Source organism: Eschscholzia californica, unplaced genomic scaffold, assembly GCF_041429995.1.
Source record: "Eschscholzia californica isolate CP2 unplaced genomic scaffold, dmEscCali1.0.p SCAF_3, whole genome shotgun sequence".
Taxonomy (NCBI): Eukaryota; Viridiplantae; Streptophyta; class Magnoliopsida; order Ranunculales; family Papaveraceae; genus Eschscholzia; species Eschscholzia californica.
In genome coordinates, this window is record NW_028238420.1 from 65910198 (window position 1) to 65929143 (window position 18946).

Below are 18946 nucleotides of genomic sequence, written 5' to 3' on the forward strand. Positions count from 1 at the left end.
TATAAATCAATCATCTTATTTCTACTAATCACATTTTCAAATACCAAAGGCTAAAGAATGTCAAAAGAAGAAACAATAAAATGACGACGGAAAAAAGAACAAAATTTGTCTTATGTTGAAAGAGAACGATAAAAACTAGTGGGGAGAAATGAAGAGGTTGTGTGATCCTCGCTTGTTTACCACATACACCATTATTTATCTCGCGTTTTGTTTCTGTAGCTTTCTCCCATTTAAATTATCTTTTCTCAATTTTACGTTTAAGCCCAAATCAACCGAGATGGCTGAAAAGCAGAAAGAGGTTTGCATAAATAGAACTTCTGTTATTTTCTTCACCAATTCATACAATATCAAAAGTAACATTTAGAGGGTGATACAAAATTTACTTTACTCTATTATAAGAATAAACACACTGACAACATCGGGCCGGTAATAATATCTATTTTACCTCCTCTATAAGGTAAGCTAGCTTTCTACAACTCCAAAATCAACTCTGTTTATTTTGGTCAAATATTGATTTCTAGTGGACTAAAATAGCAAATTAATAAAATTTTCAATATTCAAAAGACACAAATAAAATAAAATAAAGAAGTAGCAAGAAACAAATAAACACCACCTCTTGTGCCAAAATTTCTCTCCCATTTTTATTTCTTTAATCTTCTTCTTTTCATTCATTAATCTCCTCTTCCCCTCTCTCTCTCTCTCTCTCATCAAAATCACGTTTAGTTTCTCGGTCATCGACATTCTCTCTCTCTCTCTTACCACCTCTCTTTCGTATGCTGTCTGTTTTGACCTAAATTTACGATTTAGAGAGAGAGAGAGAGAAAAAAAAAGAACTTCTTTTCTCAAAGATCGATTTCATTTCTCTTCCCATCATCAAGTGGATTTTCTTCTCCAAGTTTTAAACTTTTTCAGATTTCTTCTCTTTTTGATTGATTTCCGGAAGAGGGTAGAAGGGATTATAGAAAATAGAGAGAGAGAAAGTGGTTTCAGTTTAAGGGTTTTCTTCTTCTTCTTCTTCATCTGGCATTTTGATTTTGGGGGTTTTTGAGAAGCAATGAAGTCATCTTTGAAGAAACTACGAGGAGCACTTCATCGGCATGATGGGAAAGATAAGAGAGATCTTCATTCTTCCATACAGCTAGATGAGCTTGATCAGGCTTCTCAGGTACACACAGACAGATAATCTCTCTCTCTCTCTGGATATTCTCATTACAGTTCACTAATTCTTAAAATTGAGCTGATTTGATTAACATCAAAGTTGTGGATTTAATTGACCCTCTAAATTCTAGAGTTTCTTAACCTAGCTAGCATTCTTTGGTAGCTTAATTAGTTATATTAGGAGATTCCATAAGGAAATGAAGAACTACATATTAAAGAGTTTCTTTAATTTAATCCTTATGATGTAATTGATTTATCTTCAATTTTTGCAGAAACTATGGAAGATAATTAGTTACCTAGCTCATGACTTGCTTATTTGAATCTTGGGGTTTTGTGATTTCAGTTATAGTTCATGTCTGTCTAAAACTTCTTTGGTTGAAGTTAACTTAGGTTGGTCAGTGGGCTTTCTGATGTATAGTGTCTCACTCGCTGCGAATTGAATTAAATTATCACAGTCTAGTATAAAGAGTTTGTTAAGATTGTCAGAGTGGTTTATGTTTTCTACTTGAATTGAATTTTCTGTATGTAAGGGTTATATAGTTTGACAATTCCGTAGTGGTTCACTATATGTGGACCTTCACACACGATTGTGCATCTTTCTTTGCCCAACTGACGGTTGGAATAGATCATACAATGTAGTTTCTCTAGAAGGTAGCTGTTGCGAAAGTGTGGAAGCAAGAACACATAAAAGCATCTGTGTACATTTTTCATTTCTTGAACAAGGGCAATTCTAAGACTGATTAGAATGGAGAAGAGAGGAACACTATGCAAGGTTCAAAGCATGAATTTTTCTGAACTGAAGATGAGAGAAAATGAATTGATTTTGAGTGATACTACACTACTCTAATTCCAAAACACAGTTCTAGGTTTGCAAATTGTGTCGAGTTATATGTCTTGCAATCTTTTTTCATGACAGCGGGTGAAGGAGTAAACATTGGTCAGGTTGTTTTTTTAGACTACTAATGTTTGAGATGTAATATACATATGTCAGTGTGTGCCAGTCTTAACTTCACAAAGCACTGAAATAGGCAGGCCTGTTGCAATGTATTCCATACCATTCTTGTTTAGGTCATTAAGTGACACGTGTTACTAATCAAAAGCTATCGTAGCATTGGAGTTTGAGTGTCTTTGCAAGTTGTATTTATTTCTACCTCGACTCTCTGGTTGTATAGTGCCTTCTTTGGAGTTCATGTTCATTTGTTAACTAAATCTGGTCCGCTTCTGTAGGATATGCGCGACATGAGAAATTGCTATGACAGCTTACTTTCTGCAGCTGCTGCCACGGCAAATAGTGCATATGGTAATCATTGGCTTTCCATATTTTACTTAGAACATCTGCTTCAAGCTGAGTAGACTGTAAAACAGAGTTGGCTTAGCCATTACAGTGTCTCTCCTCATTGGTTCCAAGAATCTAATATATGATTTTTAACGTGTGCGGTATATCTATTTAACGAATACTAAGATAACTAGATAAGAGCTGTGTGTTAGTATGGACTCAATGAAGTTTTTCCCTGATGTGAGAGTGTGGTTATTTGCTACTCACATTTATCATGGGCTCATGGCCAGTGCGGCAAGCGGGGCAGCTTACAATAAGAACTTAAAAGCAGTGTGCGCAGTTTTGGTTTCAGGCTCTTCCTCTTTTGCAACTCTAGCTTTAGCCACTTGCATCATATTTCCTGGATGAGTATTCTCTTGCCCAGAAATGCCTAACTCGATCATTTGTTCAGATTTGAATAGTTGATTGGTGGAGAATATAGTGTCATGCAAAAGAGAAGAAGCTAACATACTGCAGTTACTAGGATTAAGTGATTAACTCCATGTTAACTAAGTCAATTTCTGTACTTTGATATATCACTTTGTTTGCCATTATTTCCAAAAAGTTTTCTCATTGAACTACATTTTCTTTCAGAGTTCTCAGAGTCATTGCGGGATATGGGTACCTGTCTACTTGAGAAAACTGCGTTGAATGAAGATGAAGAAAGTGGTAAGTTAATCAGGATCCCATTCCTATTTGCTATTATTTTGTTGGTTATCATTTCAACCAAGGAGTGGGTGAAGCTTAATTAACACCATGATGTCTTTTATTCTGAAAATTTAAGTTTTCTTGTAATCTAAAGCCTAACCTATATCTGGTGTTTTGCAGGCAGAGTGCTCTTAATGCTAGGAAAAGTGCAGTTTGAACTTCAGAAGCTCGTCAATAGCTATGTAAGTCCTGATTGCTATGTTTTACATTGATGGATGATGTCATTGTTTAGCTAGATTCCTTGGTTTTGGCATGTTAATGACTCTTAACTTTGCACATTTCAGCGGTCTCATATTTTCCAGACAATCACAACACCATCAGAGTCCCTTCTCAATGAGCTACAGACAGTGGAGGTTTGTGATCTGATCCATGTAAAGAATAAATATGGCCGGACATTTTCGTTATTATTTTCCCAAAATCATGTTGTTTGTCTTGTATTTGTCCTATTAAATAAGTTAGGTTTGCCCAGACACCGTAGTAATGAGTTCTTCATGTCACGTCTAGGTCATTTTTAACTTAAATTGAAATGCAGATATATTCGCCCTGGTACTGGTAAACTAGTCTTGTTACTTTTGTAAGTTGATAGTGTTCAAAAATAACTTTGGCTAAGAGAACACCTTAATTCTTACATAACAAAAGTAGAACTGAAAAATTCGTAGTACCCTACTTTTCTCAATGTGTTTTTTCCTTCTTGTTTTTGTGATGTAGGAAATGAAGCGACAATGTGATGAAAAGAGGTCTTTATCACTCCTTCACAGCTTTTTTTCGTTTGATTGTTTTTTTCGTTTTTGTGAATTAATCTCATTTTTGTATATCAATTACAGAAATGTATATGAATACATGATAGCCGCACAGAAGGAAAAAGGGAAGTCGAGAACTTCTAAGGCTGAGACATTTTCGTCTCATCAGTTGCAAACAGCTCACGATGAATATGATGAGGAGGCAACTTTATTTGTTTTCCGATTGAAATCATTGAAGCAAGGACAGACTCGGAGTCTTCTAACACAGGCAGTGAGACACCATGCTGCTCAGGTCCTTCTATGACAATTCTGTGTCTATACTGTGTTCTTGTTTTTGGGTATTAATATGGATTCTTTCATTATTTTTGGCATTTACAGGTGAATTTCTTTAGTAAAGGACTAAAGTCTCTTGAGACAGTTGACCCACAAGTAAGATCGGTGACTGAGCATCAACATATAGATTACCAATTTAGTGGCCTTGAGGATGATGATGTTGAGGATAGTTATGATGGTGATGGACATGGCTATGATGCGAACGACGATGGCGAACTGAGTTTTGACTATGGGCATAATGACCATAGACCAGATGTTTCAACTTCTAGGAATTCAATGGAGGTGAGACCTAATTCAATCTATAACTTCTGAAGAAGATAAAAGAATTGATCCATTTCTTTCAACAAATAAGCTTTTATATTTCCCTCTCTTTTACTTTGGCTTATTTGTTTTGTATTTTTTTTCAAACTATGAATGAATATTTATGGAGATAGAATAAAACGATACAAGACTAGGTGACCATGTTATATCATCATAGCCTTCCAATGGTTTACAAAATCATAGTATGATTTATATGTTACCCGTCCCATATTTCTATTCCAGTGGAATAACAGTCCTTTATTGTCTTCCACCTTTAGGATACTACAAGGATTAGTGTCCTTGAAAATTTTGTCATTTCTCTCCTTCCGTAAGCACCAAATTATGGCTGTAGGGCTTATATTCCAGATCTCCTTCTGCCATTGGGGATTTTTAGACACCCCATTGGTAGATGGCTTGGTCATTTGTTTTGTATTATTACGGCCTAAAGAGGACAGCTATGCAAGTTATTGTCTATGTTAACGTTAGCTTATTCACGCCTCCATCCATGTGTAAGATCTAACACAAATTTTACCATGCAGCTGGACCAAGTAGATCTTTCTTTTCCTCAAGTATCCACAGCTGGAGAAGCCGCCGAGGTGAAAATTATGTCCTATCTTGGGGATTACTAATTGGAAAATAGCTCTTCCTATTTGCATGACGAAACGGGATTTTAGCAAAAAAATGTTCTGGACGAAATGCATATTGTAAATGCTTCATTTTTTCAATATTTCTTTGCCATAGCCTGATTCCTTTTGTAAATACTCCTTTTCAACTTCCAAAAGGAAAAGTAAAAAATTACGCATTTAAGGGGATGATCCAGCCATCAAGGTGATTTTTAAACGGGAATGCTTGCTTTTCGTCATGATCATTGAGCTTACGTATGTGTCTCTTCTGGTGTTTTTGCAGGAAAACATTGACAGAAGCTATCCAGATCTCCACACCTTCAGTAGGGAACCTAAGACAGGCAGTCATTCGGCCCCGATTTTTGCAGAGAAGAGACTTGATACAGCTGAAAGGATAAAGCAACTCCGGCCATCTTCGTCACGGAAGTTTCATACATATGTTCTACCCACCCCTATTGATGCTAAGAGTTCAATACCTACCGGTTCTAGTAACCCAATTATCCGTGGAAGGCATTCAAGCGTTATGGGCACTCCCAATATGTGGTTTTCATCACCTTTGGAACCAAAAAAGCACGAGAAAGATTTGAGAGACGATAAATTGTGGGGACTACATTACTTAACATCCCAGTCAGTACTCAAAGAGAGCAACCTCAACAGTTCTTCAAACAAGTTACCTCCTCCTTTAGCTGAAGGGTTCTCATTACCACAACACGATTCGCGTACTGCCGATACTAAAAAGATGAAACGGTATGCTTTTTCTGGCCCAATAGCAAGTAAAGCTTGGTCAGCAAAACCAGCCTTGTCTTCCAGCGGGACTATACCGATGATGGACCCTCCACAACTCGGGCCTAGGCTGCTTTCACGTGTCCCAGTACCTGCAGCATCTCCTCCTAAAGTATCTCCAAGTGCTTCACCGCCTATATCTTCTCCAAAAATAAGCGAGCTGCATGAACTCCCTAGGCCTCCCATTTTCAGTTCAGCCACAAGTAGAAATACACCTTTAGTTGGTCATTCTGCACCTCTAGCAAGAAGTTCAGAACTCTCTTCTACGAATAAAGTGCCGTTGATGACATCAAGTGCAGCTTCTCCATTACCGACACCTCCTTTATCTGTTCCTCGTAGCTTCTCCATACCTTCAAGTGGTCAGAGAGCAATGGCTTTACATGTCGCCAAGCTTTTGGAGACTCCTCAGAATAAAGATAAGGTTGAAGTTGCTTCACCTCCTTTGACACCTATTTCTCTTGCAAACACAAAACCAGCATCTGAGATGGTAGCACGAGCTGGTCAAACAAAAGGTAATTCAAAACCTATCTTTATTCATCTCCCTTTAAGTTATTTTTGAAGCGTGGGATGATACATTATAGTGCATTTCCTTACCTATATCAATGTCGAGGCTGTGTACATTTATTATCTCATCTTACCTTCTTGGTTAGAAAAACTCGATCGTTTTCTTATGAGTCACTAAAAGTGGTTCTGAAATTCAGTTTTCTCGCTCAGATAATATTACCAGATACTCTATCCCTCCTCACGTACCGTATACCCGATTCCTCGTACCCTTTTTGGGTGGTTCGCGTTCCAGTACTCCAAATTTGGCCTATCGGAATTCTCTATCTCAATTAACCCAATTTCTTTGTAAACATCAATAAGCTTGACTAGTTGAGTAAGTTAACTACAAGATTTTCTTATTTAGCTGTTTAAGATTTTTAGTGTTATGGAGATATAATGTCTGAAAGTTGGTGTATGGATTATATATGCACCATAGAGTAAACTTTGGCTTGAAAAATAGTCCAAAACATATCTAACAAAGATATCCAGTATTCAGTTTCGGTATTTGCCAGCAGTGAATGGTAATCGAATGTGATTAACAATTCTGTTATTGAATGCCATGACGATATATGTTGAAGGGTCTAAGCGTCGAACAATTAAATTGATCAGACCGATTAACATTGTGTGGAAACCACTCTGCCATATTTGAAATGAATGCAGTAGTTAGAAGGTTAAAGTGTCTGTTCATACATATTTCCGACGAAGAGATTATAGAGGGAAATCCCCACAACCCTCTCTTATACAAAGCTTCAAGGGGTAGCCGTGTTGAAGTTATTTAAGCACCAAGACATAATGCATGTATACCCTGAGTTTTTTTTCTTTCGATATATCACCGCTCCTTGCTAATTAATAAAGTCATCGTATTCTCTATCTTGAACAGAAGACTAATAATGTCATAATAATATGCAGGCGGAGGGGATTGACTGCAATCACTCTTATACGATGTTGAATGGAGAGCGGTGTAGTAGATCAGAAGGAATTGCGAAAACTCACAAGTAGGTAAAGAGGAAAAGATAAGTTTCTTTGTGGTCTGTCTTCTTGTGTCGGGTTCGCCGATCCCAGTGTAAATATTATGATTCTGTGCATTAATTAGCTTTATTCGTCGTAGTCATGGGTTTCTTTTTCTTTGTTTTGTTTGGTTATTTGATTATGATGAGAAAACTCAGCATCAATGAAAAAAATCCAATTTCACCATGTCTTTTGCTATCTAGCTATCTAGTTCTAGCTAATTGTGCAAGAAGAAATTTTCCAGGGCAGAATCTCATCCGATACTTCCTTTTTTGCTATTCATACAACATTTTTCACATAGACATGTTAGTCATAAACACGACCTTCTTCCCCATCTGCCTCGACAAGGTTTTCTGGTTTGAAACCCTCCTTCAGGGTTTAACTGCAGACCCTCGGCGAGGGTTTCTGCCATGGAATATAACATCCTTGTGCTACGCAAAGATATGGTGCATTAGAGATATTGTATCAAGGAATACGAAATGGGCAACGTGAGCAGAGTCACAGCTTATTATTAGCATTAAAAAGATAACTCAACTTTGAAGCGCTACAAAAGAATCTAGGTTATACCTAGTATGTATATATATATATATATATATATATAGCTCTATTATGTCATCTAAGTCGATCATCAAATAATATTATCCAACATTGGTTGATAGCCTAACCATTCCTTATTTTTCGGCAAAAAGCTTTCCTATTTAACATGCAAAAGGCTTTCAACTAATCATGCACATACACTAATTGTAGAAACATATGGTTTTAGAATGTGGGTTGGGATTCCTCCGATTTCAAACTTAGTCATCGTATTCTTCTTCCAATCGAAAGAATAAAGAGAGACATTTTGTGAACCCTTATTCTCCATCTCTACCATTGCACTCCACACGCAATATGGATCATAATAGTGACGAGTTCTTATGTATTAAGACGAACAAGCTGATTTGGTCCCCAGCGCCAATTTTTTTGGTTACTAGAAGTTGTCGTTTTTTCTTTCTTGTCATCATCAAATATCCACAACTTCACAATCTAATAAGTTGTCTTAATTTGCAGAGATAAACATCTGTCCAATTCTAATAAATCAACATTGGGATCAGGAAAAAATAGGAGTTTGCTTGTTGTTGCATGTTTGTTATGTTCCCTAGGTTGATCAAGTTTGAATTCACATCAAGTACAACTATGCATCAGGTTCTATACATGCAGGTTTCTGGCTCCGACGCGCCACCCTCTTCTTAAGTTCAGAACTAGTCCAATATATAGTGCCATTCACGTAAACAGAACGACAATTCAACTCACTATATGAGGTGGGAGTTGGTCGAGGCTTCTCCATCTGTTATTATTACTGGTTTCTCCGACTCTAGTCCCTAAAACTGTTAGCACCTCACAAGCATTATTCTTTTGGTAGTAATTATCCTCCTCTCGTTGAGTAATGACCGAGATACGGACCAATTTGTATTCATTAAAAGCAGGATAGTATCCGAATTGATAGTTAAAACTTCCCCTTTTGGTATAAAGCTTTGGAGGTAAGAAATCTTAATGAAGATTTAGTAAGTGTACACCTATAACCTAGGCTCTGGACACTCTCGTGGACGACGTGGGACTATCACAACCCCCACCCTCAGCGAAGATCCATCCTCGGCTTTGATACTAGTTGCGACGCCCCGAACTGTAAAAGTTATCGATACTGTCCTCACTTTGGACACCTCAAACCCAAGCCAAAGGTATAGGCTTTTGTTTTTTGACGAAGGTTCTACGAGCTCAACCAAAAGGTCTCGACACTAACTAAGCTTGAGCATACACCTATAGCCTAGGATTCGGACACTCTCGTGAACGACGTGTTCAGAGTCTAGGCAATAGGTGTGCGCTCAAGCTTAGTAACTACTGAGGTCTTTTGGTTGAGTTCGTGGAATCTTCACCAAGAACAAAACCACGTACCCTTATGAGATGGCAAAAACGGGGACAATATTGACAACTGTTAAGGTTTGAGTTGTCACTGATATAATGCGTTACTGATATTGTATCAAGATTCAAGGGATATAAAATCGTCAAATTAAGAAAACATGAGCCGAGTCAAAGCTTATTATTAGCGTAAAGATCAGAACTACAACTTCAGTTTGAGGAGTTCAAAATGAAAAGGTCATTACAATATTAATACCATTCTATTGGTGTAGAAGGCTCAGCCTCACCATCAAGTAGGTGCTCTTTAAAAAATCCAACCTCATTTTCCTTCTTTTCACCTACCCAAGCTGCATCTATCTCTGGCAACCTATAGTCCTCTGATCTTAACGACAACTGAAATTCGGGTAGCTCCGGGAACGCAAGAGCTCTGCATTTCCAAACAAAGCATATCAAGTAAGCATATTCGATAATTCAAAACCTACTGTAATGTTCCAAGTCTTAGCAGTTGATGATATTGTCCCCGCTTTTGGCATTTCAGGCCTAACTCCACAGATACGGAGTTTTGTTCTCGTCGAAGGCTTCACAAGCCACCCAACAGGCATCGCCATTGGCGAAGATGCGCGATTTACCCAACCCATCAGAGTACGCAACGACACAATGGACCCCTAATATGTACCATTTTGCCCTCACTTAGCTTCCACCCATCATGGTGTGAGGTTTTGTTCCACACCAGGAGGGACATACTAAGCTTGAGTGCACACTAGCCCAGGTTCCGGAGACTCGCGAGGGAACTAGCGCGCACACACACAGACACACACACACCCACATATATATATATATATATATACATGATTTAACAATCGATATAAATATTTAGTTTCCTTACTTCTCTTCTCCTAAAAGGTATCCATACATCTGAGATTTTTTTGATGCAATGTCAGGAATTAGATCATGTAAATGCTTCATAACACCCCATACTTGAGGAGCCCTAGTCACGGGTTTCGCGAGGCAAAAGCTTAGGCATGATTTTTTGCTATCAGTTAGAAGTTTGTCCGCGGCTAGAAAACAACGTACGGCCTCACCGGACGGCTCCTTACCCTTATCGAGTATTAGACCATGGAGATAGTAGGCTGCTGCCTGAAAATTATACCATTTAAGAATGGACTTGAGTATAAAAAGACTTGGCAAAGAAGAAGGATTCGATAACAAAGATCGCTAGATTATGTGGTGGTACCTTAGATTCGAGGTACTTCCATTTGATGAATGAGAGATGTTTCTTTCTATATTCGTAAGTAATATCACACCGAGACAGGCTGAAACGAACCTGAATGACAAACAATATTGTATCGATCGAAAAACTTAATCTTTCAAAGTCTTCCATTTAAGTACTAATAGGAAAGACAAAACAAAGAAGAGAAGAATAAAACCTGAGCAAAATAAGTTAGACGTTCGCAAGCCAACCTCCTCTTGACAGAAGAAGTAGCCTTTCGACTTTTGATTGCCAACCCAAGCTGCAATTCTGTTACCTACTCACGGTCGAAGATTAGCAACTAGATTCACGATTCTAAGGATCGTCGATGAGCATCGTCAATGAGCTTATATAGGAGTTTAGGAGATCAATCTCGAATAGAAAAAAGAGAAATTACTTGACCCAACGCTTGTATAGAAATTGCTTGCAAGACACTTTCCTGCATATCTCCTGGCAACTTCGATCTACATATATGATTTCGATTATATTCGTATTCACAACAGACATAGTAAACAAACCGAAGAATTTTGGGACCTACTTCATTTTTTGTGGGAGGGGAGCCAATATACTCCGAACACAGAAGTCCAAGTATCCTGTCGCCTTCATGAATAAACCAATAGCATTCTTCTTGCGATCTTGCAATATCATTCACCAAATTCGAGCTCAGAATCGAAGATATTTGGAATATCTTAAACAATTTAAGATGATTGACTTATACCTTTATCGGCATTCTTTTCGCTACCATTTGAGGAACCCATGAGAACTAGCAAAGAATTAGCCTCCCATAAAGATAGAATAGCCATCATATGTAAGACGAAGAACAACTCGAACTGAGGGCTTGTTAGACAGCATTCCTGGTCATAAGATTCGAATTCAGTTGAAACATGGGAAATTTAAGACACGAAAATTCTCATCAAACATAGGTTAGTTACAAGGAGATTTGTACTTGTTGTTCGTCGAGCAAATTTCTCCACTTGAATTCAACTAATAACTCTTCAAGCCCAGATTCTATTTGTTAAAAACAAGTACTGTATCATATTAGGATCGAAAATGAGTTAGTTATGGTTATCAATAATGAAAGAACGATATGATCACATATAAGAAGAACCTCTATTAGTTAAACCAAGTAGAACTGGCAAGTATTCATCTAGGGCTCTCTGTAGTTCATGGAGAGCAGATCCACCTAAAAGTTGAACAGTTTTCATGAAGAATGAATTTCAAGTGAAAAAGAGAGTAAAGGCCTTTTTGGCTGGGCTATAAGTGCGTGCTCAAGCTTAGTAACGGTCAAGGCCTTTTTGGGTGGGCTCGTACATCCGTCTTTGCTGTTTCGGAAAACCCCCCCTATTTCCGTAGACTTGAACCTGGGGGCTAATGCTTGGGGTCCGTCTTACAGATGATTTCAGAGTTGAAGATGGCTCGTCTCCGAGGGTGGGAGATTGGGATTATCCCACATCGCTTGAGAGAGCATCGGGAGCCTGGGCTATAGGCGCGCTCTCAAGCTTCCTAAAGGTCAAACTTTTGGGTGGGCTCGTGGCCAGGAATAAAACTGTGTAGGCTGTGAACTTGAGTTCGGGTCTCAGAAATGGAGACATAAAGTAGGAAGAACAAACCAGTATTCTCTGCAATTAATGTGATCTGGCTTCGAAGCGAAGAAAACTTATGTAGAAGATTTGGAGGAACTATTCCATTTAAAGCTATATGATGAAGATCCAAATCAACTGGAACTCTCATTGCTGGAATGAAGATAACAACTTCTGGGATACTAATTATCTTCTTCTTGTTCCTCTCAGAAACAGAAGCAGTGCATCCCATTGTTCTTGATGGGTAGAAGGTGAAACAGATCAATGTAGTTATAGAAACAACCCTAGATTAGACTTGAATGAGAGCAAAAAAAAAAACAGAGGAAGAAGAACAAGAAGTTTCCTCATTTAGAATCTAGACAGAGAGAGATAGAGCTCACATGGGTACTGAGGGGAGATTAACTTGAATGTGCCTCAGAATCAGTTAAAAGATAAGTTTGTTAAAACCTTGCTAGTCAACTAAGTAGTAGTAGTAGTACATTCTTAACTACTAATAACTACCAGGAGAGAGAGAGAGAGAGAGAGAGAGAGAGAGAGAGAGAGAGAGGCACTAATTATCATTATTATCATAGCAGTCCCTCCTAAACCACGAGGACAATACGATATTACCGATTAAAAAAAGACAAGATTTAAGTATATGATATTACCCGATTAGAACAGACAAGATTTCAGTATCCATCCATTATACAATGACATCCCATTATGGAAGGACTAGTTGACTATTTGCAAATCTAAAATCATCAATTCAATTGTTAATCTTGTATTGGCCAGCCAGGTTAATAATCAACCATAGTTGGCAAGTGTTAAAGTTTTTTGGGTGTGCTCATCCAGGAATAAATTCCCTAACCTGTTGGACCTGAGTTTTCTTATCGAGTACTTAACGTTCTTTCCATTGAAGAAAAACAATCATTTTCCGTTAAGTTCGAATCAAAGCTACAAAATTGTACTAGTATTTCTTTAGGAAAAAAAGTGTTAACCTTTAAATTTCTTCTTAGTACTACACTATAGATGTCAAAAGCAAAAGATGGATCAAAGTCTGTATTTTTGGTCATAGCTCTCTTCTTATAGTCAAGTGATCTCTCAAAACAGCAGCAGCATTACAAGGCAATCCATACACATTGAATTCTAAAATGTGCTTCATTTACTTAGACTGTTTATTTTGCTGTTATATTTGAAAACCAGTAAATACAATGGACTTACAATGAAAAGAACTTTCTATACTTGCAGAAAATACAACTAGGGCTAGTTTTCGGATCTCCATGACTGCAAATGAACAACGCCTGCTGACTGAACTGGACTTACAATGAAGATATTGCCAAGAGAATTTGTAGCAACATGCTGAGATTTGTACAACTACGACAAGATCAGGGGAGAGAGAGAGAGAGCGAGAGAAATTTATCATAGTATAAGCTCTTTCCTCTACACTAGATCCACCAAGAAAGTGGACCCAAACCATCAAAATCAATGGACGCCTGCAAAACCCATCACAAAGAAACACAGTTAGAGAGAGCTCTTTGAAATAGTCAGTGCAAATAACAATGCATCTGAAGTTCATATTTCACAATGGTATAAGGGAATTTCTAAAGCTTACGCAAAATCGAGTAACAAATTTTAGATAATGGTTTTGATAACGTGAAGTCGATACAAACTCAATGCAAAATGTAGTGAAATTCCTCCATGGCTAATGTTAATTGTGCTTGGGAAATGTTAACTTAAAAGTTAGAGCTTAATGATGCAGAAACTTACATTAATCACCATCGCAGCAAATGCCTTCTCATCTGGCTTTTGTTCGACCGGGACTGGAGGATATGAAATGCTGTCAATCTTAAATCGAATCTGCATTTTTGACAGAAAAAAAATGTCATAGTTTCATTGTTGCTAGAAACAGGGGATTAGATAATTATTACTAAAATATAGTCTTACAATGTTAATTCTATAAGATTCTTAAGAAAGGGCTGTACCTCCTCATCGTGTTCTACAATAAGTTCTACGTCTTCCTGATATTGCCATTTCCATCTACCATCTTCACTGCGTTGTCGATAAGAACAAGTAGATAAATATAAATGGAATTATAAGCAATGTTAAACAATTTCTGGAGTAAGTTTGGATGAAATCTCATGTAGTGAATGACAGGTGAGAATCCTTACAACTTATTTGGGCTCGGCAGAAGATGAATAGGTACAAAAATGTCTTTAAAGAAACCGAGAGACACTGCAAAAGATTATGAAACTAGGTCTAAACTAGAGCAACATCAACTAATTAAGAATCACACCCACAAAAAAGAGATAATAAGATATTCACACTTATTTCAGAGGTCATATGGCCATTAAAGTTTCAGAAAGTTCACAAGAACGCGGAAAAATAGTCAGCGACATACGTCTTAAACCATTAGCATCTGATCCTTGAACCTTTCCAGAAAGAACCTCTCCTACGAAAGGGCGGAACACGATTAACCGGAAATTTACCTGCAAAAAAAAAAGAAAATATACCAAAAACATGATAAAACTTGAAATATCATAGACGTTGATAAGCTACGACACTATAAGCAACTCCCATCTTTCTAGAGATCCATCCAAAACATAAAAGTTGTAATTTGCAGAAGTCCTAAATATCTTTGATTGCCAAATCAATAGACATCGATAATAATAAGAGTTCACTAAAAAGTTAAGTATAGCATCATATTTATCTAAAGCATATTTTAAGATACCGTGTAAGTCGAACCACCATCTCCAGCAAAGATGAAACCACCTTTAATGGATCTAATGTCGTAGACAGAGATGCAAAGCCCCAAATTTGGAATAACCTTCATTGACATAGATAATTTATTCTCAATTAACATTGCCGCCAAATCCGATAAATCAATAAGACAATATAAGAATAATAGATCAAATAAATCATTCTTACTTTATCCAAAAACAAAGTCTGAAGCTCTCCCTTTATTGCTTCTGGAAGTGGAAGCCTAAGGAGATTAGGAGGTAACCTCAATGTATGCTCAATTAAGCTTAAAAAGAACATCGGACCTTCTTCAAGATAGAATTTCACAAGAAGAACCAAGAATTGTATAATAAGTTCCAAGACAATTGATCTTTGATTGAGGCTCAAACGTCGACTTAGCAAATTTAGTGAGATCTAACAAGTTCTCTGAAAAATAGGAAAACACCATGAAAGTTAGAATACATTTATACATAATATTGTGTTGTACTAGAGTGTTAATCCGAAATGGCTTTTCTCTAGCTACATTTAACTTGGATATCATAATTCAACTTAATGATTTCTCATCCATGGTGGCATCATCAATATACAACTATTTGCTAAACTGAATGAGTGATTCTGTAAACGTGTCTCACAAACTAAATAAAAAATGAAACTTTCAAAAAATGACAGCAAAAACTTTGAAGCACTTATAGAAATTATCCATAGAAGAAAGAGAAACGGTAAATGGATATAAAACCTAGAAGGGATTCATTTTTTGATGGAATTAGAAACTAAAGCAACATAAAAATCTTGTGTCTTCTGTCTAGAACCTAAAATAAACTATATCAGACATGGCAGATTGTGAAACAGCATTGGTAATTTACTGTGACACAAGCGAAACGAAGTCTGGAGCATCATATTGGTTTCCGGAATCCCTTCTGAAATCTAGGCAGCACAAGCGAAACTCGGACTTCATACAAGGACGGGCCGCACAGATGTTCAAGGGTATTGCCTATAGGAGATACATTCAAACCTCAAACATCATCAGTGACGAACTTCAAGAAAACCACATAAATCAAGAACATTAAGTGTGGTATTATTAATCATTCAAATTACAAACACTAATCCTATACAATTAGATTCTAAAGAAATTTTCTGTTAACACATCAATACTGCTATCAAAATATAAGTTGAAACTATTTAAGTACTTAACTAGGGTTTCACATCCTCTCATTTCTGAATTAATACCTCATGTTCGTTTTTTAAACTAGGGTTTCGCGTCCTTATTCTGAACTAAAATCAATTCATATTCTAACGGTTGGATTTAGGGTTTCAGTTTATTTGGGAAGATAACCCAAAAAAAAGAATTAAAACCAAAAACTATGTCAGGAGGAATGAACTTACAAAGTGATGGTCGAAAGAGGAGAGATACGGTCGGGTGTCGTCGTCGGTGGTTAAATATTCAGGTAAGTCAGTAATCATCAACTATCAATTCTGGTGTTTTCACCAAATCAACTTCTTAATGATAGTGTACTAGTACTTTTTTTTTTTTTTTATTGTTTAGCGTATGCCTCGAACGTATAAGGTGGGTAATAAAATTTAAATATTGAGGGAAAAATTTCTACAACAGCAATGATAGACTTCCCCGCCCCTCTCCCGACTGAGGTGGCCGGGCCAGATTTAGAGAGAGAAACTGAAAAACTTTCTCTCTCTAAATCTGGCCCGACCACCTCACCCAGCCGGGATTCACCGGGGAGAGTGGCCGGGAAGTCTACTATTATCCTTTCTACAATGGGTAATTTCTAGAAAATATGAAGGAATCATAGACCAAATTTCAGACCCTTTATCATAGTTTTAAGAGTCTTTATATGGTATTTAGGACACAAGTTGTCTTAATAATGATAGTTATAGAATTTTGTTTCATTCATAATATATCTTCACATCATACACTCATGATATAACGTACTGATTTTTAGAGAATCATGTCAAAAATAAATAAATAAAATCTATTTTTCTTAAGTTTTGTTAAACACACTCTCGGCTCGCCACCAACAAAAATATGAAGGAAGGGAAGAACAACAACAAATGCTCGAGTCGAGCTACAAACTCTGAAGTAGTTTTCAGAACCATAGATGCTTTGAACCCAAAAATTTGTAAAATACTCTGAATACTCTTTAGTTGTTTATTGACAATGATGTATGCAAATAGAGTAGTTGACTTTCCTCTCAATAGGGGCCAAAGTCAAAACAGCAAGTATAACGTCATTTTCACTACCAAATCTTTAAACCACAAACAAACACAATGCTTATATATCATAGTTGACTTTTTAAACCTACACAAAGTGTCCTATATATATCATATATGGTGGTAGTAATATTTAGTATAAATTCATGGCCTCCAATTTTGAATACCCAAACTTTGTTCACTTTAATATCTCAAAGGGTTGTTGTTCCTTGCCTGTAATTCCAATGGCAGGTTCAAGGCGGCAAAATACTGCTTCTATTGAGTATTCTCTCAGTAACTTGTCTCTTATTCGACCAAACGGAAATGACACAGACCTCGGTGGACCTTGGCCGATGACCATGTCTGCAAATTCTCTCTCCTCTTCTCCATCTTCATCATCAGAAGCAGTAGCTGTTTCATCTCCTTCGTCTTCTTCACCATCTTCATCTTCATCTGTAGTGGAAGGTTGCCCTGTTCTTGTAGTAGTTGGGTGTCAAAAATGCCTCATGTATTTTATGGTGCCTAAAAAACTTATGAATTGCCACAAATGTAAAGCCTTTCTTGTTCGTTTCGATCAATTCAAAATGAACTAAAAATCAATCCTCAAAATCCAACCACCATTCAACTAAAAAAACGAAGCAAATGACTAGTAGATGTATAAACAGGAAAGTATGAGCAAAAAAGCTAGTAACATTTAACTTGAGATTGAGATAGTGATATTAATGTTCGTATTAAGTAAGCGATATATACAAGTACTACCTACTAGTCATTCTCCTTCAACAATATATTAACCGTTACTAAAACACTCAAATCTTCATCTCTACAATTCTCAAGTTTTCAGAATGAGTTATTACGAGCAGATTATCGTTGAAACCTCCGGTATCATCATCATCATCTTTCTTAATTCCTTCACCCATCCTTCTTATGTTAACGACTAAATCTTATACGCCTTTTCTGTTGTTCTTTTGGGTTTTTTCAGAGTCTGAAGTGCCATATTCTTCACCACCACCACCATCACCATATGAGGGCTACAACGATGATTCAGCTCCACTTCCGCCGATCCAGGATGAGCCAGAGGAATCTGGTTGTCTGTCATTTCTAAAAGGATGGTACATACACATCTGAACTTTCGACCTTTTATGGTACTAACAACTAAATTACAAGTATAAAATTGTAGTTCCTATATAGAATGTAGTAATGTACATACAGATCTGTTCTTAGACTTCCAGTGGGTAAGCAAAGTACCACGCAAAGTTCACGACTTGCTCTGTTTTGATATTGTTCTTGATTTGTAACACTAAAGTTTATTTTGTTTTCGATTAACAGTTGTGCAGCGATTTGTTGCTGTTGTGCTTTGGAGGCTTGCTGCTCGTAAACAAGGTTTACTAAATGGAGTAATAGTTTTCTCTCTCTAGTCTCTACTTCGCTAAGCACATCTGTACTGTCGTCCGATTTCTTGCTTCATATTATCAGTCTGTATTGATCTACTGGGACATTAGCTCTTCGTATGTCAAGATTCGAATAAATTCTAATAAAACCTAAGATTTTGTTGTTTATTTTGTATGGGTATATATCATGGTGATCTCCCTCGAAGTTCTCCAGTAAAGTTGGTCACATTTCAATTACTTAATGTCAACTTCCAACTTTAGCTTATAACAACTACTCCCTGTGCTCCTTGTATAGATGTCATAGTTGCTTAGAGGGCTCTCTAAAAGTGAGACAATCTAATCTTGACTAAGCCAACTAAAACAAGAATAATTGTTGCCTAAAGATAGATAATCAACCTAAAACAAATA

At 37.0% G+C, this 18946-nt stretch overlaps 3 protein-coding genes and 1 long non-coding RNA gene across 6 annotated transcripts; 2 read left to right on the forward strand and 2 right to left on the reverse strand.

The window, feature by feature from the left end:
• The first annotated feature begins 396 nt into the window (after positions 1-396).
• Positions 397-9019, forward strand: LOC147553528 (uncharacterized protein At2g33490-like). 2 transcript variants are annotated; one of them, XR_015236906.1, is made up of 12 exons: positions 564-1165; positions 2386-2458; positions 3068-3142; positions 3302-3363; positions 3466-3534; positions 3890-3918; positions 4006-4213; positions 4300-4536; positions 5094-5150; positions 5461-6472; positions 7413-7498; positions 8559-9019. XR_015236906.1 is itself a non-coding variant. In XM_086665908.1 (11 exons), exons 1-11 carry the CDS (start codon positions 1055-1057, stop codon positions 7424-7426), a joined length of 1947 nt encoding a protein of 648 aa, XP_086522034.1. In that variant the 5' UTR covers positions 397-1054; the 3' UTR covers positions 7427-7697. The 2 variants fall into 2 exon arrangements, 1 of the variants encoding a protein (XP_086522034.1); XM_086665908.1 differs by lacking the exon at positions 8559-9019 and having other exon boundaries at positions 397-1165; positions 7413-7697.
• A 634-nt stretch (positions 9020-9653) lies between these two features.
• Positions 9654-12465, reverse strand: LOC147553529 (uncharacterized). The gene is made up of 10 exons (XM_086668713.1): positions 12264-12465; positions 11762-11836; positions 11600-11661; positions 11372-11507; positions 11192-11288; positions 11051-11117; positions 10832-10930; positions 10639-10728; positions 10291-10541; positions 9654-9831 (listed from the first exon to the last, which is right to left on the reverse strand). Exons 1-10 carry the CDS (start codon positions 12463-12465, stop codon positions 9654-9656), a joined length of 1257 nt encoding a protein of 418 aa, XP_086524839.1.
• Positions 12466-13351: 886 nt separating this feature from the next.
• Positions 13352-16533, reverse strand: LOC147553530 (uncharacterized). 2 transcript variants are annotated; one of them, XM_086665910.1, is made up of 8 exons: positions 16332-16533; positions 15138-15374; positions 14941-15036; positions 14611-14698; positions 14381-14444; positions 14195-14261; positions 13980-14069; positions 13352-13705 (listed from the first exon to the last, which is right to left on the reverse strand). In XM_086665910.1, the coding sequence occupies exons 2-8, from the start codon at positions 15246-15248 to the stop codon at positions 13658-13660; spliced, it is 564 nt and encodes a 187-aa protein (XP_086522036.1). In that variant the 5' UTR covers positions 15249-15374; positions 16332-16533; the 3' UTR covers positions 13352-13657. The 2 variants fall into 2 exon arrangements, with proteins under 2 accessions (XP_086522036.1, XP_086522037.1); XM_086665911.1 differs by lacking the exon at positions 16332-16533 and adding an exon at positions 15812-16098.
• A 1303-nt stretch (positions 16534-17836) lies between these two features.
• On the forward strand, positions 17837-18706 carry LOC147553531 (uncharacterized). The gene is made up of 3 exons (XR_015236907.1): positions 17837-18029; positions 18130-18259; positions 18477-18706. It is a non-coding gene; the product is annotated as an uncharacterized LOC147553531 (long non-coding RNA).
• The last annotated feature ends 240 nt before the right edge of the window (positions 18707-18946 follow it).